The sequence below is a fragment of the Podarcis vaucheri genome (genome assembly GCF_965113315.1).
Source record: "Podarcis vaucheri genome assembly, chromosome: 16".
In the NCBI taxonomy this organism is placed as follows: Eukaryota; Metazoa; Chordata; class Lepidosauria; order Squamata; family Lacertidae; genus Podarcis; species Podarcis vaucheri.
Window position 1 is genome coordinate 42,432,573 of NC_138754.1, and position 25,549 is coordinate 42,458,121.

At 44.2% G+C, this 25,549-nt stretch overlaps 2 protein-coding genes across 6 annotated transcripts in view; one reads left to right on the forward strand and one right to left on the reverse strand.

The window, feature by feature from the left end:
- The window catches only part of ZNRF3 (zinc and ring finger 3), a 224,061-nt gene that overhangs the window by 121,437 nt on the left and 77,075 nt on the right, over positions 1-25,549 (reverse strand). The window lies entirely within an intron of this gene.
- The window catches only part of KNTC1 (kinetochore associated 1), an 84,831-nt gene that overhangs the window by 58,617 nt on the left and 665 nt on the right, over positions 1-25,549 (forward strand). For 3 of the 5 annotated variants that reach the window (XM_082203752.1, XM_082203751.1, XM_082203754.1), the window contains 20 exons: positions 995-1,202; positions 1,913-2,002; positions 2,348-2,519; positions 4,663-4,721; positions 6,826-7,042; positions 8,400-8,473; positions 10,214-10,424; positions 11,150-11,259; positions 13,023-13,057; positions 13,544-13,622; positions 15,206-15,324; positions 15,799-15,934; positions 16,168-16,263; positions 18,058-18,114; positions 19,638-19,692; positions 21,266-21,329; positions 21,972-22,101; positions 24,228-24,317; positions 24,609-25,117; positions 25,238-25,328. In XM_082203752.1, coding sequence (XP_082059878.1) covers positions 995-1,202; positions 1,913-2,002; positions 2,348-2,519; positions 4,663-4,721; positions 6,826-7,042; positions 8,400-8,473; positions 10,214-10,424; positions 11,150-11,259; positions 13,023-13,057; positions 13,544-13,622; positions 15,206-15,324; positions 15,799-15,934; positions 16,168-16,263; positions 18,058-18,114; positions 19,638-19,692; positions 21,266-21,329; positions 21,972-22,101; positions 24,228-24,317; positions 24,609-25,117; positions 25,238-25,328 — 2,602 coding nt within the window. Of the gene's footprint in view, positions 1-994; positions 1,203-1,912; positions 2,003-2,347; positions 2,520-4,662; positions 4,722-6,825; positions 7,043-8,399; positions 8,474-10,213; positions 10,425-11,149; positions 11,260-13,022; positions 13,058-13,543; positions 13,623-15,205; positions 15,325-15,798; positions 15,935-16,167; positions 16,266-18,057; positions 18,115-19,637; positions 19,693-21,265; positions 21,330-21,971; positions 22,102-24,227; positions 24,318-24,420; positions 24,564-24,608; positions 25,118-25,237; positions 25,329-25,549 lie in introns of those variants that run through there. The other 2 variants (XM_082203753.1, XM_082203755.1) reach the window with 2 other exon arrangements.

The following is a 25,549-nucleotide window of genomic DNA, read 5'->3' on the forward strand; positions in this document are numbered from 1 at the left end:
GATCTGATATCACCTGAGTTTCTCTTTCAGTTTGACTACTTCACCAGAAACATGATTAAAGTTAAAACAGACTAGTAATTTTTGAAAATGCAAAATTTGGACTGCGCCAATTCTCCATGAGACGCAAGTGGTGCTGTGGTCTAAACCACAGAGCCTAGGACTTGCTGATCAGAAGGTTGGCGGTTTGTATCCCCGCGACGGGGTGAGCTCCCATTGCTCGGTCCCTGCTCCTACCAACCTAGCAGTTCGAAAGCACGTCAAAGTGCAAGTAGATAAATAGGTATCACTCTGGCGGGAAGGTAAACAGTGTTTCCGTGCGCTGCTCTGGTTCACCAGAAGCGGCTTAGTCATGCTGGCCACATGACCCGGAAGCTGTCTGCGGACAAACGCCGGCTCCCTCGGCCAGTAAAGCAAGATGAGCGCCACAACCCCAGAGTTGGCTGTGCCTGGACTTATCAGTCAGGGGTCCCTTTACCTTTACCTAATTCTCCATATTAAATACATCTTTGATAAAATGAACTTTAAGGCTAGACACCATCTTCCAGATTGTGTATTGACTATTGATTCCATTGTTAACATCCTGCCTCCTTTTTTGTAATTAAGCTTAACGTCCCAGAAGTATTTTTTTAGTCAATGGAACATTTCTTTGTTCTGTATGCATTGCACTGGAAGTTAAGATTTAATTTATTAATTTTGGATGTGGTTAAATTAATTTGATTTATGTAAGCTGTTTGTGATTGGCTGTTATTTCTAACTTAATTATTTATATAAGTGAAATTCACTTTTTAATAATAAATAAATAGAATTGTGTATAACTGCTCTGATACCAAATCATCATGAATGTACAATAGAAAAGATGCTCAGAAAAATATTCCCAACTCTTACTGTATTCAGAACATACTCCCTGACTGAATCTTTGGTTTTAGGAATAAAGATACATATTTTTTGTTGTTGTATCCCTCCAGTTCCATGTGCTTTTTTCTTTTCTTTTCAGCACTTTCCAGTTGGATACTGATTCAGCTTTGCAGCTTTGCATTGAAACACACCTCCAGAATGCTAGCATGAGTCATGCTGAAGGGTATTTGGGGGGGCATTCTGGGAAGCAGACTCATGCATTGGTAGTGGCCAGAGCTGCAGAAACAATCCCTCTTCTGAAAAGCACTACTGACTTGGTTACAAGCCTCAGTGTAATGTTGCACAAGGTAAAACTTACAGGCTATGTTTATCCCCCAAACCTAAATTCCACAGTTTCTATTCCATTGTATGGAATAGGGCAGTATTAATTAGAAGGATGGACTGATTAAGCCTAACAGTTTTTTGCAAATAATTTTTCATACTAATTAGAAGTAAGAGGCCGAAACTGTCTAGTTTCAACCCCACCGCTTTTAAGATGAGGCCACCCGCAGACCAACCTGCTCTTAACTAGATTATGACAGCCCGCTAGACCCATCTCAGGAAAGTACCTCCAGAGCAACTAACTTTTATTTAATACTTCATTACAGAAGATAGATGCCCAACATTACAGTCTCCAAGAGTCACAAGTTGTGCTCAATTTACTGTCCCTGCCACATGTGATCATTGCATGCACTTAATAGCTGCATGTGAATTTGACCTTGGAATGGTTAGTATTTAACTTTGTTCTATCTAAACCAGGGTTTGAATCTGGTTAGCAAACCTTGGTTATGAGAGAACCTGGTTATCACTATCCATGGTGAAGGTCAGCAGGGGAAGAGCAAGGGGCATTCATGTTTGTGACAGCAGAGTCACTGAGTGGAGGCAGCATGAGCTTTGTTTCTGTCCTCAGCAGCCTGACGTGTATTTGTTTTTATGAGCTTTATCTTCTGGGATTTATCCATTCCTTTTGGTTTGTTCTGTGTTTTTGTTTCCTGTTTGCTTCTAATCCCTGGAACAGTTTGAGCCATATGACTATGAAAGGATTGAAAGTCTTCTGACAATCATAGAAAAGGCTGGTGTGGAAGCAGCAGGCATCTCTCTGAATCAGGTAAGATAATGAACTGAGCCAATTAACTTACGGAATTGCAATCTGGCTTTTAGATAGGGGATCTGTTTGATGAACTATGGATTACTCTAACCCAGTGCTGCATATATAATCCATTTTGAAGAGAACCTCTAGAATCACCTAGAAGTTTCAAGTAATACTTGTTACCAGAAACAAGTCGTACTGCTAGTCCATTTGAAAAGTTTGTACTTTACAGGCATTCTTCTTAAATAATTTGTTAAGTAACGACATTTGTTCAGTCGCCCTGCCTGAATCTTAATCCAGGGTGTGTATATTTATCTTTTAAAAGCCAGCTCTGGAATGAGCATTTTGTCTTTGTCCCTCTAGGCCCTGAAGCTCATAAAACTCCTGAAATCCTATAAAAGAACTTCCACTCCTGGAGATCTGGAACATCAGTATGCCTTTGAACAGGCTATTCCTTTATCACCAGCTGCTCAAACCAGGCTGCCTTTCCACTTGATCTTCTTTAGAACATTGCAGTGTTTCTGGAAAATCATTTGTAAGTTTGCAAAAAACACACACAACAAAGCACCACTTTTTAAACCTCAAATGAAGAGAGATGCATTTAAAGTATTTTCCCTGCTTTCCTCAGCTGAAAAAAGCTCCCAGAACAGCTGGCAGCAATCATTAACTTAAAAGTAGCTTGCCCTCAGCCTTACAGTCTTACAAGACACAAGAGGAAAGGGAGTAGGAAGGAATGTGGGGCAGGGAGAAGTGAACTCAAGCACTCTGTTCATGGAACATAAGAAGAGCCTCCTGGATCAGGCCACTGGTCCATCCAGTCCAACATCCTGTTCTCACTGGGCAAACCCACAAACAGGACCCCTCTCCCTCCTTGGAGTTCCCAGCAACTGGTATTCAGAAGCATTACTGCGTCCAAGTGGGGAGGCAGAGCATGGCCCTCCTGGCTAATGGCCAACATGAAATTGTCTAGTTGTCTTTTCAAGCCCTCATGCTGGTGGTCCTCGTTGCCTCCTGTGGGAGCAAGTTTCATAGTTTAACTATGCACTGCATGGGAAAGTCCTGAATCTTCAAACATTCAGCTTCATTTGAACATTCACAAGTTCTAGTGTTATGAGAGAGGGAGAAAAACTTTTCTTTACCCACTTTCTCTGTGCCATGCATAATTTTATAACCTATCATGCTACTTCTTATTCTCCTTTTCTGTCAAGTCCCCGGTGCTGCAACCTTTCCTTATAGGAGAGTTGGTCCATCCCCTTGATAATTGTGGTTGCAATTTCCTGTACTTTTTCCAATTCTACTTTTTTAAGGTGAGACATGCAGAACTGCGCACAGTATGTTTGCAAGTCTTCTTTCTGGCAGGAAAGCAAGCTCCCTGCAGCTGCTCATTCTTAGGCTGATGGTAAAGGTACATTTGCAGGTGTGGACGAGAGGATATTTGATTGACAGGATTACTCCTCCCACTGACTCAGATAGGCAGGGTTCTTTGATGTGTTCTGTCTCCCCACCCCATGCCCCCCCCGGGGGTACTCAGGTACAGGGTACTGGCACTCTAGGGGGGGTGGTTTAAAATGTGGCACTTCTGTAACAACTTAATGGTGAGTACCAGCACCTTTTTTTCTAAAAAAAAGCACTGCACTGGCAAGCCTATGGGGCCCTGCGGAAAGTTCCCCCAACTCCAGCGGGTGCAGAATGCCACGGCGAGACTCCTTATGGGGTCCTCGCTGCGAGATCACATTCACCCGGTGCTATACCAGCTGCACTGGCTCCCGGTGGGGTACAGGATCAGGTTTAAGGTGCTGGTTTTAACCTTTAAAGCCCTATATGGCCTAGGACCCTCGTACCTACAGGACCGCCTCTCCTGGTATGTCCCACAGAGGAACTTACGGTCTTCAAATAAAAACATCTTGAAGGTCCCAGGCCACAGAGAGGTTAGGCTGGCCTCAACTAGAGCCAGGGCTTTTTCGGCTGTGGCTCCAATCTGGTGGAACGCTCTGTCACAAGAGACCAGGGCCCTGCGGGACTTGACATCTTTCCGCAGGGCCTGCAAGACGGAGCTGTTCTGCCAGGCCTTTGGTCGGGGTTCAGTCTGACTCCCTCTCCCCTTTCATAAGAACTTGCATGAAAGTGGCCTCCCAATTTTTCTCACAGGCCCATATAAGTTCAGCACAAACAGTTGGGGCTGGGGAGCATTTAAGGTCCCCAACCCTAATCTGCGGGTTGCCATCCGATTGGATTTTATTCTGATCCTCATCTGATTTGAGGATGTATTTTAATTGATTGTCTGATTTTATGTTAATGTGTTAAACATTTGATGTTAGCCACTCTGAGCCCGGCTTTGGATGGGGAGGGTGGGATATAAATAAAAATTATTATTATTATTATTATACTTTTTTGAATAATTGGCCTGGCTCTGTGGTGCTGTGCCATAAAAATGTTAGTGTTGAGGGGTCATCTGTAGCTCTGCCAGTTGATCTGGAGGCAAGATCACTTCTCTCCCTGGTTGGGGAGACGAAACGTGTGAAAGAGCTCAGCCTGTCTCAGTCAGTGGGAGGAGGAGTCGTCCTGTCAATTGAAAATCCTTGAGTCTGCTTCTCAAACCTTCTCAAAATCCATGGTAAGAGCCATTTTCTGTTTACTGATAGCATTTGGAAAATCATTTATGGCTTTTCTTTTTATAGATCCAGAGCTCAGTGAGGAATCATTCCCAAAAATTCTCTTGATCTCCAAACTTTTGAAGGTAATGATGAGCATACTTTTGATCTTGTTTTAACTTGTGGAATTAGCTTATTGCAAGATGAGATGAACGCAACACAAACTTAGGGGGCATCTTTCTAAAAGCAGATTAGGTAAATTCATGAAAGGCAGGCATATCAGCAGCTTTTAAAGGTGGCTCATAATTGGTAAATGGACCCTCCATGCACAGTGGCAATTTACCTCTAAACACCAGGTGCTGGGGCAGACTTACTCCTTCCCCACAGGAGAGAGTGGCAAGGGCATTCAGGGATGCCATTCAGATGGGGTCTAAACCAATGGTATCCCCAGACACTCAAGCCAGCCCCTTCATCAGTATGGTCTGAGTTTTATTCCTTGGCTACATTAGAATATGACCAAATGGTGAGAGAGTGAGGTGGAAAGTATAGAACTGACATATCTAGAAGATCCTTTTTTCACATCATCTCCCCAATTCAAGGTGTTTAGTATTAGTGCACTAAGCCATAAACCGCTTGGAAGCCAAAGCCTGCAATTTACACTCAATTTACTTAACACAATTGTAATCTTACGTGCATGTCTGAAAAACAAACAAATAGAAAAGAATGGAAAAAATAGGGGGGAAACAGAAGAAAAATGTCAAAAGGGGGCGGAAGAGCAGGAAAAATGATTGGCAAGCCTATCAGCCATTGCATTCACCCCAGGTGAGTGTTTGAGTGTGGTCAGACAGAGAGTGGGCCGAGCGAGAGCACGGAGAGCAATGGGGAGGTAGTTGGAGAGCACTTGCAGATGGTCAGTAAGCATGGAGAAGGTGGTTGGAAAGTAAGCAGAGGTTCAGTCTGAGAGCCTGGTCCCCAAACATAAGGCAGCTTCCTCCTCAATGGATGGGAAACCTAAACAGCAGAGACGTGTTCCCACACTGGAAGAGAAAGCGGCTGTGCTGGACTTCTTGAGGGATGGCATGTCTGCCTGCAGTGTGGCATGCAAATATGGCTGTAATGAATCCAGCATCTGTGCCATCAAGATCTGAGAGGAGGAAACGCACAGGGCTGTGGCAGCGGTGAACCAGGTGTGTGACAAGGCCTTAGTCAAGACTAGAATGGCATTAAGCTTGTGGTTGGAAGATGTGAACCAGAAATATGTGCCTGTTGATGGCCAAAAGCAGGGGGGCCAACTTGAATAAAACATTGGGGGGCCCAGGTAAGCCCCTCCCTGCATAATGAATCACAAGATGTGACACCCTCCCCATTTGAATGACAATGCCTATTAACTTTGGAGGGGGCAGCCCCCTCAAATATTTTATTGGGGGGAACTGAAGGGACTCCAGCCCCTAGGAGTTGGCTGCTATGGCCAAAAGGCTTTTACCTCCGCAGACTTGAAACCTTCCGCAGGATGCACAACCAACCTGTGAAGGAATTCAAAGGCAGCGCTTGTTGGCTTCACAGGTTTAGGAGCCATTTCAACCTCAAATATGTGCACATGACTGGGGAGGCTGTAACTGTGGACAGAGAGGCAGCAAAACTATTCCCTTGGCAATTAAAAGAGCTGCTTGGTTGGCATTAACCTGTGAGAGGGTCTTCTCGGTCGTCTACCCTCCCTGTTGTCTGCTCCCTTCTTTATAACTTTTTAGAGGAATTTTAAAATGTTCCCATTTACCCAGGCATTTGATTTCTATTCCTGGTAATCTTGTGATTGTTCTTAGATATGTTTTATTTTTGTTCTATTGTTTTAAGGCTGGTGGGTTTGCCACCCTGGACTCCTTTAGGAGGAAGGGTGGGATAGATAATTATTTTTATTATTTGTAGCCAGCATCTGCTTGTAAGAGTTTGGGAGGTATCTGCATATTTGGAGGGGGGGCCCAAGACTCGCAGGAGGTAGGTAGGTAGATAAATGGAGGAATACCAAAACAGCCAAAGGAGGACTGGGTGTGTTCAGTAGCTGTGAAATGCTAGCTGACAGGGGGAGGGAGAAGTAGAAAAGGGGACAGGGAGAATGGAATGTAGTGTTGGAAATCTGAGCAAGGGAACCCCACACTTAAGCATTTTGTTGCGCATCCCACTTGTAATACCCTTAAGTTTGTTGGGTAGAAAGATCTCACACTGCCCTGTCAGTTTTTGTGCTCTTTTTTCAAGGTTTCACTGGATACCCTCTACACATCCGCAGCTAACCACCTGTTTCAAGAAAAATTGAAGCCGAAAATGCTGGAACTGGCAAGAAGAGGATATTTGCTGACATCTAACAAGGAAATTGCCAAGACCATGCAGACCATTCAGTCTTACTTGTTGTCTATAGCTAATCCAGAATGGGCTACAGCGCTCGCCTACAAGATCTTGCAAGAACTTCCAGCAGGTTAGCGGGGAGTATAGTCTTTTTAAAAGGGCATTTTGCACATCAGTTACAGTGGTACCTCGGGTTACAAACACTTCAGGTTACAGACTCCGCTAACCCAGAAGTAGTACCTTGGGTTAAGAACTTTGCCCCAGGATGAGAACAGAAATTGCACGCTGGCGGCAGCGGGAGGCCCCGTTAGCTAAAGTGGTACCTCAGGTTAAGAATGGTTTCAGGTTAAGAACATACCTCCGGAACAAATTAAGTTCGTAACCAGAGGTACCACTGTACTTGAATTGATGCCCATATGGATAAAGGAAGCTGCCTTATTGTGGACCATGTGAGTTGTCTAGCCTAGCATTGTCTACTCTGATAGCAGTTCTCCAGGATCCCAGGCAGATGAGGCTGTTTTGCTCTGCAAGAAGATGCTGGGGGTTGAAACTGGGACCTTCTACATGCAAAGGAGATGGTCTTCCTCTCAGATATGCCACTTCCCAATATGCCTTCTAGTTCTGATTTATTCAGAATGTGAAATGCACTCCGTATTTTCTTTAAGGGAGCCTGTTGATTATTTATGCACCGGCAGACGAGTGATTCCTACACTCCTGCCTCTTCAAACCCCCACCTGTTTGCCCTTCTGAAGTGAATATTGTTTCCTGAAAGTTATTGACACTCTTGCATTGCTCCAGTCCTTGCTCTTTTTGAACTGTGGGGACTCCATTGGTTGCTAAGGGTTGTATCCAATGTGTTATTTAGTGGTACACTGTTTTCTGCTGGAAAAATGTTTTGCGCCTACTGAACTTTGTTGCACAACAGATTCCACAATCTGCTGTACGGTGGCACCTCGGGTTAAGAACTTAATTCGTTCTGGAGGTTTGTTCTTAACGTGAAACTGTTCTTAACCTGAAGCACCACTTTAGCTATTGGGGCCTCCTGCTGCTGCTGCACTGCCGGAGCATGATTTCTGTTCTCATCCTGAAGCAAAGTTCTTAACCCAAGGTAATATTTCTGGGTTAGCGGAGTCTGTAACCTAAAGCATGCGTAACCCGAGGTACCACTGTACAACTTTTGCAATGGATTCTTTGTTGCACAGCGTTAAAACTCGCCCATCCACTTGAGCAAAAGCCTTTGCACTATTGGACAGAGAACAGGTCTTACACAGGAATATGGTGGAGCAGCCAGGCCTCTTGTCTTGAGTGACTTCTTTATCTCATGGTCCCTTGTTACTTTCCACATTCCAGAGTTAAGCTTTGCCATTGCAACCAGACTTTTGCTGATGAATGCCATCTCAAACAGTTTTGAGATCTAAGCAGGGAGGAAGGGGAAAGTGACTGAGAGGGTGCTTTAATGTCTTCTTTCTTTTCTTTTTTCCCTTCAGGATCCACCAAGGCCCAGACTTTGAAATTCTGTTGCAGTTTAGCTGAAACGTGGCTGAAGAATACAAATGTGACGGTATTAACTCTTGCACTACAAGCCTGTTATCAATATTTAGAGAACAAGTTTGAATTACACACACATGTCATAGAATCATAGAATCATAGAGTTGGAAGAGACCACAAGGGCCATCGAGTCCAACCCCCTGCCAAGCAGGAAACACCATCAGAGCACTCCTGACATATGGTTGTCAAGCCTCTGCTTAAAGACCTCCAAAGTAGGAGACTCCACCACACTCCTTGGTAGCAAATTCCACTGTCGAACAGCCCTTACTGTCAGGAAGTTCTTCCTAATGTTTAGGTGGAATCTTCTTTCTTGTAGTTTGGATCCATTGCTCCGTGTCCGCTTCTCTGGAGCAGCAGAAAACAACCTTTCTCCCTCCTCTATGTGACATCCTTTTATATATTTGAACATGGCTATCATATCACCCCTTAACCTCCTCTTCTCCAGGCTAAACATGCCCAGCTCCCTTAGCCGTTCCTCATAAGGCATTGTTTCCAGGCCTTTGACCATTTTGGTTGCCCTCCTCTGGACACGTTCCAGTTTGTCAGTGTCCTTCTTGAATTGTGGTGCCCAGAACTGGACGCAGTACTCCAGGTGTGGTCTGACCAGAGCAGAATACAGTGGCACTATTACTTCCCTTGATCTAGATGCTATACTCCTATTGATGCAGCCCAGAATTGCATTGGCTTTTTTAGCTGCCGCGTCACACTGTTGGCTCATGTCAAGTTTGTGGTCAACCAAGACTCCTAGATCCTTTTCACATGTACTGCTCTCAAGCCAGGTGTCACCCATCTTGTATTTGTGCCTCTCATTTTTTTTGCCCAAGTGCAATACTTTACATTTCTCCCTGTTAAAATTCATCTTGTTTGTTTTTGCCCAGTTCTCTAATCTGTCATACATGTGTGTATAAGTAAAATAACATGCCATTTCTCAGATTCTGCTCCACTGGTGAGACCAGGAAACAGAACCAGGGGCTGTGGCTATGCAGATAAGAGGAGGCTTGATTCCAAGTGGTTGGGATCACTGGAGACAGGGAGTGCACTTTACTTTCTCTCCCCATTTGCTCCTATGGTCAGACGTCGAGTACGGTACTGGTGGGTATTGGTGCCATAGGGCACAAACCCTTCCCTTCATTACTGACGCTGAGTTGCCTTATCCACACTGACAGGGACTTTGCAGAGATGTACAGTCTGTCTTCCAGCAGAGTATGCATGTGTCTCTTCACACAAATGCTGCCTTTCATAATGACAGACAGTGTTCTAGCTTTTTGGTTTGGTTGGTTGGTTTTCCCCCCCTTACAAAGCACATAAAGCTGTGTGCTGTACAACCATTTTTAAGTGTTATAATTTATTAAAATCTTCAATAAAAATGATATTAAAACAAAACATTTAGAAAGAACCCCACAGAGCAGCCCACACCCACAGATGTGATACAAAGGAAAAAGGTACCTGGAGGGAAAAGAGAGATAGAGAAAGTTCCAGGAGAAGAGAAGCCATGGGGTATTTTGGCCCAGCTGAGGCAGTGAAGTGGGGTTGTGCCTTCTTGCCTCTGCAGCATTCAGGGAGTTCAGGAAGAGAGGAACATATGTAATAACCTGAAATAAGCTGTCACAGTAAGATGCAAGCTTTGCATGCAGCAGTTGAACTTAAAGGTTTTACTGGCAATCCATTCTTATTAGCTTATTGTTTTCGTTTTTCCATTTGTTTGTTGATGTTAGCTCTGCTTGTAAATGAAATGTTCTGTCTTCCGATAAAGGATGACTCTCGTGAAAAGGCCCGAGTGCATCTGAAGAAGCTGCAGATGCAACGCCAGAGATCTGCTACTGAGGCTGTACTTGCAGAGCACAAGCTGCACTCTGAGAGCCATCAGAAGCTCATTGGAAAACCTGCAAATCTGGTTGTTTTGCTTTATCAGCACAGCAGCATATCCGAAAGATTTCAGAATCCATCTGGCAGAAATTACCCAGGTTAGGTCACACCTCTCTTGTCTTCTGGGAGAGCCCGCACTTGCCTGGGACCCTTATAAAAGCAGCGCTCCTGCGGACCAGACACTACTGTTCCCACTCTGCTACCAAAAAAGGCTAGAGGCAACACAAGGATTCTCTGTTTGCACACCTTTCTTCACAATTCATTGGCTTGACTAAGGTCCTTTGTCAGAAAGGTGGCCTGTTAATATTTTCATTAATAAATGAAATAATAGTGTTTTGTTTGTAGTCCCCCCTCCCGACTAAAGCTTTTACTACTGGCTCCCTGACAAACTAGTGGTACCTGGGCAGAGCAATGGCTTAAAAACTGTGCCTGGAAACTTGACTCTCCCCCCCCCCCCTTATTAAATTTCTATACTGCCCTTCATCAGAGGATCACAGGGCAGTTTACAATATAAAAACACAACAATACGTCACAGTATGAAACAAAAACAATAACTGCCCCCACCCAGTTTAAAAGGCCATAGACTGTTAAATCAGCCAAAGGCCTGGGAGAAGTCCTCAGCATCTTATCAGGCAAAGCAGCTTCCTTGAAATATGGCTTGCCTGCAACTGCCAATTATCCTCTGCGATGCCTGTTGATAGGAAGGTGTAAGGCACTTTCTCATTTTATTTATGTTGGGCACTGGTGCATTCTGAACAGTGTGTATACAAGCTGGAATGAGGATTTTGTCATAAAAATACTCTCTCTCTCTGTGTGTGTGTAGATATCCATGCAATGGCTAAAGAAATAGCTGAAATTAACAACTTGGATATGGAGAAAATACGGAATATGCTATTAGAAAAATGGCTATGTCCAAGTGTGCCACCAACAGACGTAAGAGGACTCAGTCATATTGTATCTCCTGTATTGGTAGCAATCTTCAACTACACTCAGCTTCCCCTTGTCTGTGTATAACGAAGCCTAAGAGGACATGATAACTTCCTCCCAAATTTCCCAGCGCTTGCACTTTGTTGATCAGTTCCTAACTCTTGGTGAGGACCAGATCTAAGATAGATGACCCCCGTGTTGCTTCTACCACCTTCCTTTTCTCTAAACTAAAAGCCCCCAGATGCTTTAGCCTTTCCTCACAGAGAAATATGACTGGTGCCCAGATCAGTGTGAATGCCATTTTTTTCCCATTTTTTCCCTAGTTTTTAATTATCTTTTTTTAAAAAATCAAAAAAATCAGTTGATATGTTCACACCGACACCCTTGGAAAGGGCTCAGTCTTACAAATTACTTGTTGTATTACTGGACCAATGAGGTGGAGAGATGGGGACAAGGCACACACTGCAACTAGATCCTTAGAAACTGCCTAGATCTCATAAAATCATAGAATCTTAAAGTTGGGGGGACCCAAAGGTCATCTAGTCCAACCCCCAGCAATGTAGAAATCTTAGCTAAAGCATCCATGACAGATGGACAGTAGTCCAGGTGTGGTCTGACCAAGGCAGAATACAGTAGGACTGTTACTTCCCTTGATCTGGACACTACACTTCTGTTGATGCAGCCTAGAATAGCACTAGCTTTTCCCCCTGCTGCATCACACTGTTGACTCATGTGAAGCTTGTGGTCCACCCAGACCCCCAGATCCTCTTCACATGCACTGCTAGTGAGCCAGGTGTCCCCCATCTTATATTTGTGCATCTGGTTCTTCCTGCCAGAGTGCAGAACCTGACATTTGTCCCTACTGAAGTTCACATCGTTAGCTTGGACACAGTTCTCCAATCTGTTAAGGTCATTTTGAATTCTGATTCTGTCTTCTGCAGCATTAGCTACTCCTCTGTTTGGTGTCATCTACAAATTTGATAAGCACCCCCTCCATTCCATCATCCAAGTCATTTATAAAGATGTTGAACGACAATGGGCACAGGAGTTTGTTCGTTTAAAGTTTTATAAATCTCCTTTTAGGATACCTATCCTCACATGGCAGCTTCCATACAGTATTAAAATACAGAAACCCAAATATTACAAAATCCTTAAACCATATTTAAAACAAAACCAGAAACCAGCACGATAGCATTTAAGAGCCAACCTAGGAGTTCGAAAGCACATCAAAGTGCAAGTAGATAAATAGGTACCGCTCCGGTGGGAAGGTAAACAGCGTTTTCGTGCGCTGCTCTGGTTCGCTTAGTCATGCTGGCCACATGACCCGGAAGCTGTACACCGGCTCCCTTGGTCAATAAAGCGAGATGAGTGCCGCAACCCCAGAGTCAGCCACGACTGGACCTAATGGTCAGGGGTCCCTTTACCTTTACCTTTAAGCTTTAAAAACCACATAGTCAATTATATGCAGCTGCAAGCCCTTTGAGTAAACTGCCCAGGTGTGGTCATGATGTCTTTGAGCTGTGGAAAATGCAAGACATTTGGATTGGAATACTCCTGAGTAACTGTACACACTTTCCAGGATTATTTGGAAGTTTCCTCTTTCTTTGGTGGAAAGAGCCACAGCTCAGTGGTAGAGTGTCTGCTTTGTAAGCAGAGGTTCTAGGTAGGCCTGGGAAAAACTTTATTCTTGAAAGCTTGGCGAGCAGCAGCTAGTTTTCCAAAACCACCCTCTTCTACTTTCCATTTACTTTCCCATATCTTTTTAAAAGGTTTTTGAAAATATCCAAGATGAAGACTTTAAGAGGTAGGACTTTGTTCTGATGCAACCCTCTGATTGGTTGGTTGGTTGGTTGGTTGGTTGGTTGTTGGTTTGGGCTTCAGGCTTGGGGGAGCCCTTGGGGAATATATCCTAATGTGAGTAGGGGCTTGCCAAGGAAGTGTAACCCCCACTCACTGGACCTCTTCTTTTGTGCCCAATCTGCACAACTTCCCAGAGGGAGTTGCTGCTATGTCTCCCTCACTCTTGCATGTTGGAGGGGGCAGGTGAACAGCAAGGAAATGGATCTGCAGGAGCAGGAGGCCTCCGAGGTTGGGAGTGGGCCCTCTGTAGGGCTGTGGGCTTCAGCAAGCACCCCTGGCACTGACTACAGTTTTCTTTTAAAGACTTGTTCTTCAGTAAGTTATTGATTTCATCATGTACGATGGAATTAAAATGTCAGCTTTACACACAGTAAAACAAACCACTTTAGTGCAATCTGGAGTTGCCATTAAATTTTTTATTTTTTCCCAGAGTTCTCTATCTCTTACAGCATGGCCCAGTGGATAACCACTTGAGAATCCTTTATGAATGTACAGTATCCACAACTTCAGTAAGTTATTTGTGTGTGTATTATAGATGCAGTGGCTGGACATTTTATGCTGCGCAAATTCTCTACTTCAGAAATAATTGATGGAGTCCCAAGTCTGAGCTAGAATTTGAACACAGTGGCCGGGATCCAAAGAGCTACTGTTAAGCACATCTATGGCCTAAAATAATTCATGACTTCCTCTCTCAAAACCTACAGAACCTACTACCCCTTGTCATAACACTTATCTGCTCTTGAAACCTCCTTCAAAAAAGGTTTGCCATGCAGCATGTCAGGCTGTTGTTTGAGAAACATAAGCCCTAAATCCCCTTCAGTGCATGGAATTAAAACTATTCTTGGCCCATAACTACTGGATTCTAGCTTTGAACTATATCTTCAGCTAGAGCATCAGAAGAGACTGCCCGATCAAGCCAATGGCCCATCAAGCCTAGCAACCTGTTCTCAAATTAGCCAAGCAGATTCCTGTGGGAAACCTGCAAGCAGAACCTGAACACAAGAGCACTCGCCTCCTGCATTTTCCAGTAACTTGCAAAGAAAGAATATAGACTGCTGCCTTTTACCTGGTCATACTCAGCTCTGACTGGCAGGAGCTTTCGGGGACTGAGCCCAGGACCTTAAGTTTACAAAGCCACGGATGGGGAATCCAGCCCTTCAGCTCACATCACCCCTGACCGTTGGCAGGGCTGACTGGGGCAAATAGAAGTTGGAGTTCAACAGCAGCGGGAAGACCAAATTGTTCCTATCCTTTTACTAAGCTGTGGTCTGGTGCGAAAAACAAATGCTGCTGGCTCCATAACTTTGCCAATTTATCAATCCCTAAGTTGTTTTGTTTCAATTGTTTTATTTATTTTTGAAAATTTTAATGCTGTTAGCTTTGGGAGTGAACACTGAAAGTGTATGAAAGAAAATTTAAAACAATTTCACAAAATAACATACAAGTTTAGACATTATTTTGATGATTTTAAACTAGCTGCAGCAGCAACTGAAGGTGGTAGTGTAGGTTGAATGAATGTAATTTCTAAAAGCACAATGGAGATAAATGGGCATCCTTCAGAAGATCATTTCAGGGCCATGGCAGAAAAGGTCCTGCATCCTGTAGCTGGCAGCCTGGCCTCTCTAAATCTTGGAACTTGAATCAAGTCCTCGTCTGCTGTGTAATTTGGGGGAGGCATACATGGGCAAAGGCCTCAGTTGGCACCTTAATTGAACTCTGAAACCAGTTGGTAGGCAAGTTGCTGGATAGGACAATGCCAGTTTGGGTCTGTGAATCAGGAGCTGGGGGTCTAGTCCACTTGGTATCCTAAACTGTCTTCAGTGGCATCAATGTGGCAGTTTACTTCAACTGTAATATCCTCTCATTCAGTGAGCAGGTTCTTGCAGGGCTAGTTTCAGCAATATTTTCACTCGGCAGCTGTCCTTTGGAAGAATGGAACTTTTTTTGCAAATAGTCAGGAATAGCATCTCCCTCCACCCCCAGCACCGTTATATAAAAATAAACTGGGGAAAAGATACTGTATAGTTTATTAATAGTTTAGTGCTTTAAAAATAATAATTCTGTATTATTTTCATCCCCCTCCCTATTTTAGCCTATTGGAGTAAACAAGTTGACCTTTGCTCACAGAAGCCGGGCTCTCAAGTGTCTGCTCTTCCTGGCGGACCCTTGTGCTATTGAGACCCTCTTCAAAAAGCCCCTAGAGGAAGTGAGGTGAGCAGAGTCTTGTTTTCCTTCAGACATACAAAATGCCAACCAGTGATGAAGTTTCATTCAATTTCCCCAAACACCTTGTTGGCTCCCATCCACAGCATGTGCAGTGCTGACAGTGCTGCAGACATGAAAGCCTCCCCCACCCTTCTCCCAAGGAACTCAAGGTGGAATGTGTTGTGAGATGGCAGGCAGATCAATCACCCAAGGCTGAGCAGGAATTTAAACCAGAGCCACCACATCACACTGGCAGATTTAAGAAGCTAAGATCCAGCCAGTGCATGGACGAAAGCCGGGTCCCGAATTCCATGCAACAACTCAGTGAAATTCTAGCATTTGAAAAAGGGCCCTGCATGCACAGTTTTGGATCAGGGAAGGAAAACACACCGTTCCTCATCTAGCTCTTTATTAGACGTTTGTAGCATTTTGGTTTCCCTGTTGTGAACCTCTACAATAAAGCACATTTCTTTTTAATAGGAATTTCCTGAAATGCTTAATTTTCCTTGCTCAGTTTGAAATTCTGAATATCCCATACACCTACTCAACGTTTCATAGCACTCCCAAGGAAGGAATGATCAAAGGCTTGTGGAAGAACCATAGCCACGAACCCATGGTAATATGGCAGGGGGCTGGAGATTGGAGGGGACAAAACACATATCTTTTCCCTCATGTTGTATCTTTTTTAATGCACAGCGGTGTTCAGGATATTATCAGGTACACAGAGAAGAGTACAAAGTGTTTAACTCCTACGTTACTGATGAACAGCAAAAGTTTTCTCTGCTTTGGAATGATTCACAGTAACATGGTGTTCAATAAAAAATAAAATAATTTACTCATTGGTTTCAGGCAGTGAAACTTGTGGCAGAGCTTAGCTTGGAATATAAAGTGCACGATGCTTTACTCTGGAATGGTTTGCTTCAGAAGCTAATTAGTTTCAACAAGGTAAGACTTCTTTGGAGAGGGAAAGGTCCCTCTATGTTTTGGTGTCCTGCGAGAAAAGCTTCCTAGTGCTAGTGCAGGTTTGGGTTCTAGTTCGTTAAATTTTATAGATTCAGGTACGTAGCTGTGTGTCAGGACTGGTCGTTGTCCTCTTCAGATCACCACACAAACGCTTCTTGTTCTTTTATAACTTTTTATTGTGTATTAACAAAACAATCTTATAAACGGTTCTTAACGGTTCTTATTCTTCCTCAAAGTCACTTCTTTCAGCTACCTTTGGAGCTCTGCTTCTCCGTGACCAGCCACTCTCAAAATGGCGAAGGTGCCCTTCCTTTCACTTTCCCGCTCTTTTTCCTACCCTCCTGGCTAGAGCTGTATCTCCCCTCCTCCGAATCTGAGCTAGAACGGAACCCTTGCCTTTCCTGGGAACAGCCGGTCCCTCCCTCTTCTTCCTCTTGCTCTCTTCTCTTCAATTCACTGCTCTCCTCCCCCCCTTGGGGAATGCTTTCTCCCTCTGAGAAACTGGAAACTTCTAACTCTTCCCTGACACCGTGTTGGTCTGACACAGTTGAAATATATATATAAAATTGTCCAGTAGCACCTTAAGGTAAAGGTAAAGGTACCCCTGCCCGAACGGGCCAGTCTTGACAGACTGTGGGGTTTGTGCGCCCATCTCACATCTATTGGCCGGGGGCCAGCGCTGTCCGGGGACACTTCCGGGTCACGTGGCCAGCGTGACATCGCTGCTCTGGCGAGCCAGAGCCGCACACGGAACGCCGTTTACCTTCCCGCTGGTAAGCGGTACCTATTTATCTACTTGCCCCCGGGGGTGCTTTCGAACTGCTAGGTTGGCAGGCGCTGGGACCGAGCAGCGGGAGCGCACCCCGCCGCGGGGATTCGAACCGCCGACCTTTCGATCGGCAAGCCCTAGGCGTTGAGGCTTTAGCCCACAGCGCCACCCGCGTCCCTAGTAGCACCTTAGAGACCAACTAATTTTGTTCTTGGTATAAGCTTTTGTGTGCATGCACACAAAGTAGTATCTGAAGTATCTGAAGTAGTGTGCATGCACATGAAAGCTTATTCCAAAAACAAACTTAGTTGGTCTCTAAGGTGCTACTGGACAATTTATTTATTTTTTTATTTTCAGAAGGGGCTGTCTTCATCATTTAATTAACCAACTCAAGATGTGGTGATGGTCACCAATTTGGGATGGCTTTGCAAGAGGATTAGACAGATTTACAGAGGATGAGGCTCCCATTAGCTGTGTGCTGCCTCCAGAATCAGCAGCTGTGTGGCTCTCAGTAACTCCTGCTGAAGCCCAGGAGTTGGGAGAGGCCTGTTGTGCTTGGGTTCCACCTGTGGGCATCCCAGCATCATCTGGTCGGAATTGTTGTTGCTGTTTTATGTTATAAGACACCTTGTATGTATTAGGAAAGGTGGGATAATTTAAAAAACAATAATGATAAAAACAAATCTATTCACTATTCATCCTTTTTTCTATTTAGGTTATTCTCATTTGCCTCATTTCATTTCTCATTTGGTTATTTGTCTCATTCTCAGACCAATTAATGGGGGAAGATTGCATTGGGGGACGTCTTGAATTCCATGTCAATGTTTGTTTATTAACTTTTGGGTTTTCATAGACAAGCTAGAAAACTCAAAGGTGCATGTTATCCTTTATTGTCTGATAAAGATGGGAGAGAATTAAACAACGCCATGCCCTCCATTAAAGTTGCATCTTAACAGTATCCTCTTGCTGTGCTTATACAATCCTTGAAAATGCCTTGTGTATTTCAGGTTCATTATCTGAAGAAGGCTTTGACAGAGGTTACTGGGATCTGTTCCTTATGGCAGGTGCGTGAATTCTCACTCCCTCTCAAGCTGGAATATTTGCCCAACTTTAAAAAGAAATGAGTCTAGTAATTTGTTTAGTTGCAGACAATTTAATATTTAATTTAATATTAAAAGGTCACTGATGTTACCGATTGCCTCCAAAGCCCTGAGTGCCTTTCTACCAGCTGTGGCCCTGCCTGGGCAGGAGGAGCCTGGCTGCCCTTAGGAATCTATGTGCCTGGACTATGTGTGGGGTTGCCTTTTTAAAACTCTCCAGAAATTGCGGCTAGTCCAAAGTTGTTCCAGTTGGAAGTTAAGGTCACATTGCACTTAATGGTTCACCCACTAAAATGGCTCCAAGTTCAATTTCAATGTCCTCATTTTTAAGGTGTAAAATATTTCATTACTGGGACTGTAGTACCTGCAGGGCCACTTTTCTCCACATGTGTCCCCCTAGACTCTTCAGACCTTCAGCAGAGGCCCTGCCTGGATGCCCTTGCCCTCGGAGGTGCAGCAAAGAGCCCGACTTGGCAGTGGCAGCATAACTGGGTTGCACTTTGCAGGGAGACTTACTGGGCAGTTAACTCGAAATAATTTGTGCACAAGGCAAAAATACTTTAATTCCCCCCCCCCAGCTTTTTAATCCACTCTTCATTGCTTTCCTGCAGCTTGATGTTTATTTTTTTATTTCACTGACTGCAGATGGGGTCCCCTGCCCACTGCTGCTACTCAGGGCACATTCATGGCGCCCTGTCAGCCTAGTATCGCTTTGTGAGACTTGCAAAAATGGCACTGGGCTTGCGGGGCGCTGTGAGCTGTTGTGTCCCTCTCAGCTGCCCTCCAGCTTGAGGGTGCTGAGAAGGATGCAACAGCTTACAACGTGGCAAGGCGCCGTGATGCGCCCCTCCGCCAAACCATGCCAAGGCCAACGGCCCCTCAGCCCCACCCACCCCATGCTACACTGCTGAGTGGTGGCAGGTGACTCCCTACTTAAGGGGACAGAGCCGCAGTGGGTGGAGGTAACAGGATGTCCCAGGAGGTGTGCTGTCTTCCAGGTGCAAAGATTTACTATGTAACAGAGGTTGCCACGTCTTATAAAACCCATTGACCACAACCCCTTCCTTCTGATTCATGTGGGTACAAACAATACTGACACACACAGCCTTTAATGTATAGAAAAGGACTCTGAGAATCTGAGCAGGACATTGAAGGGCCTTGGGGCATAGGTGGTTTTTTCATCACTCTTTCCTGTTGAAGGTCATGGCCCAGCAACAGAGAGGAAAACACTGGAAGTAAACCACTGGCTGCACAGTGGGTTTTGTTAGGGAAGATTTGACTTCTTTGACTGTGGTCTCCAGTTCCTTGAGGAAGGACTTCTGGCAAGAGTTGGGTTGCACATCACAGCAGTTGGCAAGAATGTTTGCTAAGAGTCTCACAAATCTGATCAGGAAAGCGTTAACCTACCGTATATTCTTGACAGGATCCACTAACCAATAGTAGGGCATTCTCTCAGGCATTTGAAGATTTGTTTTAACTTTCCGCAGATTCCAAACTTCATCCTAGCTTGGCAGAATGTCATCCTGGCGCCGTGCCTTTCAGGTTAGCTCTGTTTCTTTGCTCTTGAATCATGCCACCAAATCATCACTCGATGCTTTTGTGCATTTTAGGTAGAGCAAGTAAAGTGAAGGAAAAGCCATCAAAATTTGGAGGGTGGATGTGGAATTCAGCATCTTGGTAACCTTGGTAGCCTTCAAAGTGTGTGCAAAATAACTGATGAAATCTCAGGCACCAGAAAGTGGGTCAGTGGGATTCCCAGCAACCATGGGGAGGGGCTCATAGAAACATAGAACTGTAGAGTTGGAAGGGGCCCCTGCAGTGCAGGATTTGCAACTGAAGCATCCATATAGACTCAATAGTTCAGTGCATTTCCCCTTGACCAACAATAATAAATTTTAATAATAAATTTTATTTATATCCTGCCCTCCCCAGCTGAAGCTGAGCTCAGGGTGGCTAACAACAATAAAACAATAAAACAGTATAAAAGTATAGCATAAACAACACTCTAAAATCATTCATTATAAAATTAATTAATTCATAATAATAATAAATTATTATTATTAAAGCAGAATATGGCTGTAGTCTTATATACATTCCTAGGCAAGTCCTACTAAACTTAAGTTTTACTCCTGAATAAACATGCATTGCAAATCATGTGCATTCTTAACTTATAGAGAAGTTTTTTAAATGTACAATTTGGATTGGAATGAGTGGGCAGCAGAATAGGACAAAGTGTTTATTCATGCAGTGCATAATGAATGTATGGTATTAAAAAGCCACAGGATGTGCTCATGGTCACTGGCTTATAGGGGAATCAGACAAAATCATGGAGGAGTGGCCTGTCCAAAGGAGAAGTGATAGATCCATGTACAAAGGCAGTATGTCTCTGAATTCTAGTTGCTGGGGAGCAACAATTGGGGAGGGCTATTGCTGGCTTTCCTGGAGGCATCTGATTGGCCACTGGAGGAAGGAATATTGGCTCTTGGTCTGACCCAGCAGAATGCTTCTTAGTTTCTTATAGCACATAATTTTTAATTCACATTTGCATACCCCCCACCCCCAATTTAGCCTTATTTGGTCTTCTGTTCTTGCTTAAATACTATGTGGTATCTGGCCATCCTACTACAATAGTCACACATTACAAAGATCACTAGTTTTCTATACTGTGCATAGAGAGATTTATTTATTTGGAGCATTTGTATCTCGCTCTTCAGCCCACAAGACGACTTACATACCATCAAAGCAAGATGGTCCCTCCCCACAGGCAAAGGGGCAGGGAGGGAAGAGGAATATCAAATCTCAGTCACAACTCTTTAAACAGTTGTTCCTATATAGACCAGCTGGCACAGTTCAGGGGCTGGAGGTGCCTGAAGGAGCTGGGCCTCCAGCAAAGCTCTCCCGCTGCTGGCTGCCCCAGATGACAGTTGTGGGGAGAGGGGGCCTGATGGGGCTGGCCTGTCACAGCAGAGCCAGTGGAGGGAGCTCTGCTTCACAGCTCTCACGGAGGTAGTTTGGATACTATGAGCTCATCTGCAGAGCTGAAAGCAATCGCTCTGTAAATCAAAAATTCAGTGTGTAGAAATCCTTTCACTATGTGTCTGTTTTGTTTTTAAAGCTTCACAGCCACTGAGTGCTAATCAGCTTGAAGCATGCTATGAGTCTTTCAGAACATTATTGAGGTAAATAAACATCTCATGTGGGAGAAAGAGACGCAATGTTTCCTTAAGAATTAAAAATTCCAGCACTCTCCATGTGGAGCAGAATGAGGTGGCCAAATGGACCATACTACCTCAAGCTACAGGTGGGGAATAACACTTCTCCTATGTGTAAAAACAAAAACCTACCTAGCACATCATGGAGAAAGTACTTGCCAATTAAAAAAGCTAGCCTTTTCCCTGCTTTGCTGGCTTCATAGTTGCAGGGAATTTTAGTGTGTGAAAGCAATTTTCCATTGCTGCTCTTGCAGTTTGACAGCTTCAGATGGCTTTGTGTGTGGACCAGGTCTGTGATAAGCAGTGCTTTTTTCAGGGGGTCCTCAAGAGTGTTGGCACCTCTTCTGTTGTTGTTAAAAAGTGTGGCACTTAGTGTAACAACCTCATGGGGAGAAGCAGCACCTATTTTTCTAGGGGGGAAAGCACTGGTGATAAGAGCATGAAAGGAACAACTAAATCATGAAGAAGTTGAATGATTAAAATATGGAATTAGTGTGTACACTTATGCATCAAGCTGTTAGGCCACTGAAGGAAGGTTGTTACTCTGTTAATTTATAAAATAACTGCAGCTGCTTACTGTTTCCTCCACTTAATGGCTACTTCCCAAAGGTGTCCTCTCGTGGCTGATCTAGATCTGACTGGGATTGCAAAGCAGTATGCCCAATTAGACCTGCCAGCTTTGGCCTTGGGGTGTCTGTTGCTGATTCCACAACCTGAGAAAAGAGCTCAGCAGATTCAGGTGAGTGAAAGCAGACACAAATAGTTGGTGTACTTCACAATCAGTTGGTGAAGCCCCCGAGTTAAAATTCTACAGTATCAATCTAGACTAAAGATGGATTGGGGGACCTGTGGCCCTCCATAAGTTTAGACTACAACTCCTGTCATCCTTGGCAACTGGCCAGGCTAGCTGGGGCTGATGGGATCATGCGAGTGAGGGCCCATAACACGTACACCCAGGAATTCCTACCACAGGCCTTATGTGTTCCACTTCAAGTGTTTATACAATCCTTCGTGCTTTTTTTAAAAAATCACCAGTAGCTCTGGGTTGGGAGGTCGCATCCACCCTGAGTAGATTTTGTATTTACAGTGGTGCTTCCGGTTGCACACAGGATCCGTTCCGGAGCTCCAGTCGATCCCAAGGTGTGCGTATCCGGAGGTGCCGCTTCTGCGCATGCGTGCAGCACGGTTTAGCACTTCTGACATGTGCGCATGGCAAAACCCGGAAAAATACTTCTGGGTTTGCCACATATGTATCCCAAAGGATACATAACCGGAGGTGAACCTAAGTAGAGGAGGTACCACTGTATTTGTGTTCTGTACACAAATGAAAACTCTTCTGTTTTCTTTGACTTTGGCCTACTTCTGTTAAAAAAAAAGTTGCACTCCTTTCTTCCTCTAGTTTTATTTTGTGCCTGTCAATTTAGGATAGCACTCTTGTGACGAAGATGATGTCACGAATCATAGAATCTTGGAAGGGACTCCAAGGGTCATCTAGTCCAGCCCTGCAATGCAGGCATCTCAGCTCAAGCATCCTGGCAGACGGCCACCCCACCTCCAGGGAAGGAGAGGCACAACCTCCTGAGGGGGAGACTGCTCCACTGTCAAAACAACTTTTACTGTCAGAAAGTTTTTCCAAATGTTTAGTCAGAATCTCTTTTAATGTAACTTGAAGCCACTGGTTCGAGTCCTGCCTCCCAAAGCTGGAGGGGGAAAAACACATGTTCCCTCTTCCATGTGACAGCCCTTCAGATATTTGAAGATGGCTATCATATCTCCTCTCAGTCTCCTCTTTTCCAGGCTAAACATACTCAGCTCCTTCAACTGTTCCTCATAAGGCTTGGTTTCCACACCCTTGATCATCTTGGTTGTCCTCTGTTCTCCTCTGTACATGTTCCAGCTTGTCAACATCCTACTTAAATTGTGGTGCCCAGAATTGGACACAGGATTCCAGGTGTGGTCTGACAAAAGCAGAATATAGTGGGACTATTACTTCCCTTGATCTGGACACTGTACTTCTGTTGATGCAGCCTAGAATGTTAGCTTTTTTTCCTGCTGCATCACACTGTTGACTCATCTTAAGCTTGTGGTCCACAGACCCCTAGATCCTCTTCACATGTACTGCTAGTAAACCGGGTGTCTCCCATCTTATATTTGTGCATCTGGTTCTTCCTGCCTAAGTCCAGAGCTTTATATTTGTCCCTATTGAATTTCATTTTGTTAGCTTGCGCCCAGTTCTTCAATCGGTTACGGTCATTTTGAATTCTGATTCTGTCTTCTGCAGCATTAGCTTCTCCTCCCAGTTTGGTGTCATCTGCGAATTTGATGAGCATCTTAATTCCTTCGTCCATATCATTTATAAAGACATTGAACAACAATGGGCCCAGGACAGAACCCTGCAGCACCCCACTTGTAACATTTTTCCAGGATGACGAGGAACCATTAATGGGTTCTCTTTGGGTTTGGTTAGTCAACCAGCTACAAATCCACCTAACAGTTACCTCGTTCAACCCCCATTTTACCAGCTTCCTCACAAGAATATCATGGGGGACTTTGTCAAAAGCCTTACTGAAATTAAGATGCACTATGTCTACAGCATTTCCCTGATCCACCAAGTTTGTGATAGCATTTTTAAAAAATGCCTCTTCTGCATGAAAGCTTCTACTGCAAAGAATGTCGACTTTAAGACCCTGCAAAACTTTTTGCTGCAATATTCAGTACAGCTCCTATATAGAATTTCATAGTTTGTGAAGCTATTATCCTTTGTAACCTTTTTGAACAAAAGTGCTGTAAGAATCAAGAATATTTCTGTAATGTATGTTTGTTCTCAGATGCTTTACAAGATTTGATCCTGTTTTTCCCCACCAGGGCTTCCTATCCTTATGTCAGCTTGGGACTGTGTTACTGCAAGTAGAGGAGCACATGAACCAGGGTATAGTAGCTGGCTTTGCCATACAGGTACCCCAATTTCAGCCCTTTGGGATAAAATAGACAAAGACACAGTTGATTCTTTCTCGTAAGCCGTGGACCTAACCAGAATAACTCTTCTACTGCTTTGCAGATTAGATGTCTGATTTTAGACTACATCATAAATGAGAAGTGTGAAGAGTTTCTAACCTCAGAATACATTCCATTCTTGAAGTTGCAGGAGATTCACCCTGGGAAACTTAAAAGCTTGGTAGAAAAACTTGTAGAAAAGAATAGGTAAGTGAGTGCAGAATTCTCAAGTTTCATTTTTCTTTGTGCTAGGAGGGCCTAATCCTACACTTCTCCACAACTGTGCCAAAGGATGTTCCCAAGCCTTTGCTTATACATGGAAGGGAGAGGTCTGGTTCATTTACAGTACCAGTGAGCCACGTGTGCATCCAGTGTAAACAAGACACTGTAGCTCCTTTGTCGCTTCCTGGGCAAAGCAAGGAAGCAGCAGGCACACAGTGGAGGAGGAGGAAGCTGGTGGGCAGCTTGAGCACTCTTTCTCCCGAGGCAGATGATGGTGTGGAGAAGGCCAGGAGCGAAAATAAGCATCAGGGAGCAGAGAGTGTATGCAATGCAGGAGGAGAGCAGGTGGAGAAGGAGCCAGCAGTGGGTGGATCCACCGCCCCTCCAGAGGTCCAGATCCGCTGCCCCGCCCCCCTGGCATGCTATGCTTCATGCAGTGGTTTGCCATGTGCGACATATGCAACAAACGCTGCATTGGATTGTTGTCTAAATGAATACATACCTCTTCCCGCACTCCCACTGCAAAAAAACCCCTACAGGTATTGTGATTTTAGAAAACACTTGCCTCTCTTCTCTCAGTATGCACTTTTTCTTTTTTGCATAGTTCAAAAATATTGATTTGTTTTCTGCTAATGACTGCGCGTATATGTTTTATGCAGGATGGATGATGCAGCAGCCCTAATAAAAGGGTATCTTAAAACATCTAGAACTCCTCTTCCAGAGGACAGGACATCTTCAGATGTTGTGAAGGTAATAAAGCTTTTGTTAAAAAAAAGTCAACCCACCATTAGTTCTCCTGAAACGCTTTCTATCTATTGAGTTTTAAATTTGTATCCTGACCTTTGTTTCAAAGGAGCCAAGAGCATCAACCAAAATGATTGAACAAAGTCTGAGAGCATCTTAGCTGAAACATGTTAGGCCATATTTTGTGTGCATCTGCAGGAAACAAAACTGCCAGTCTGAAAATTAAG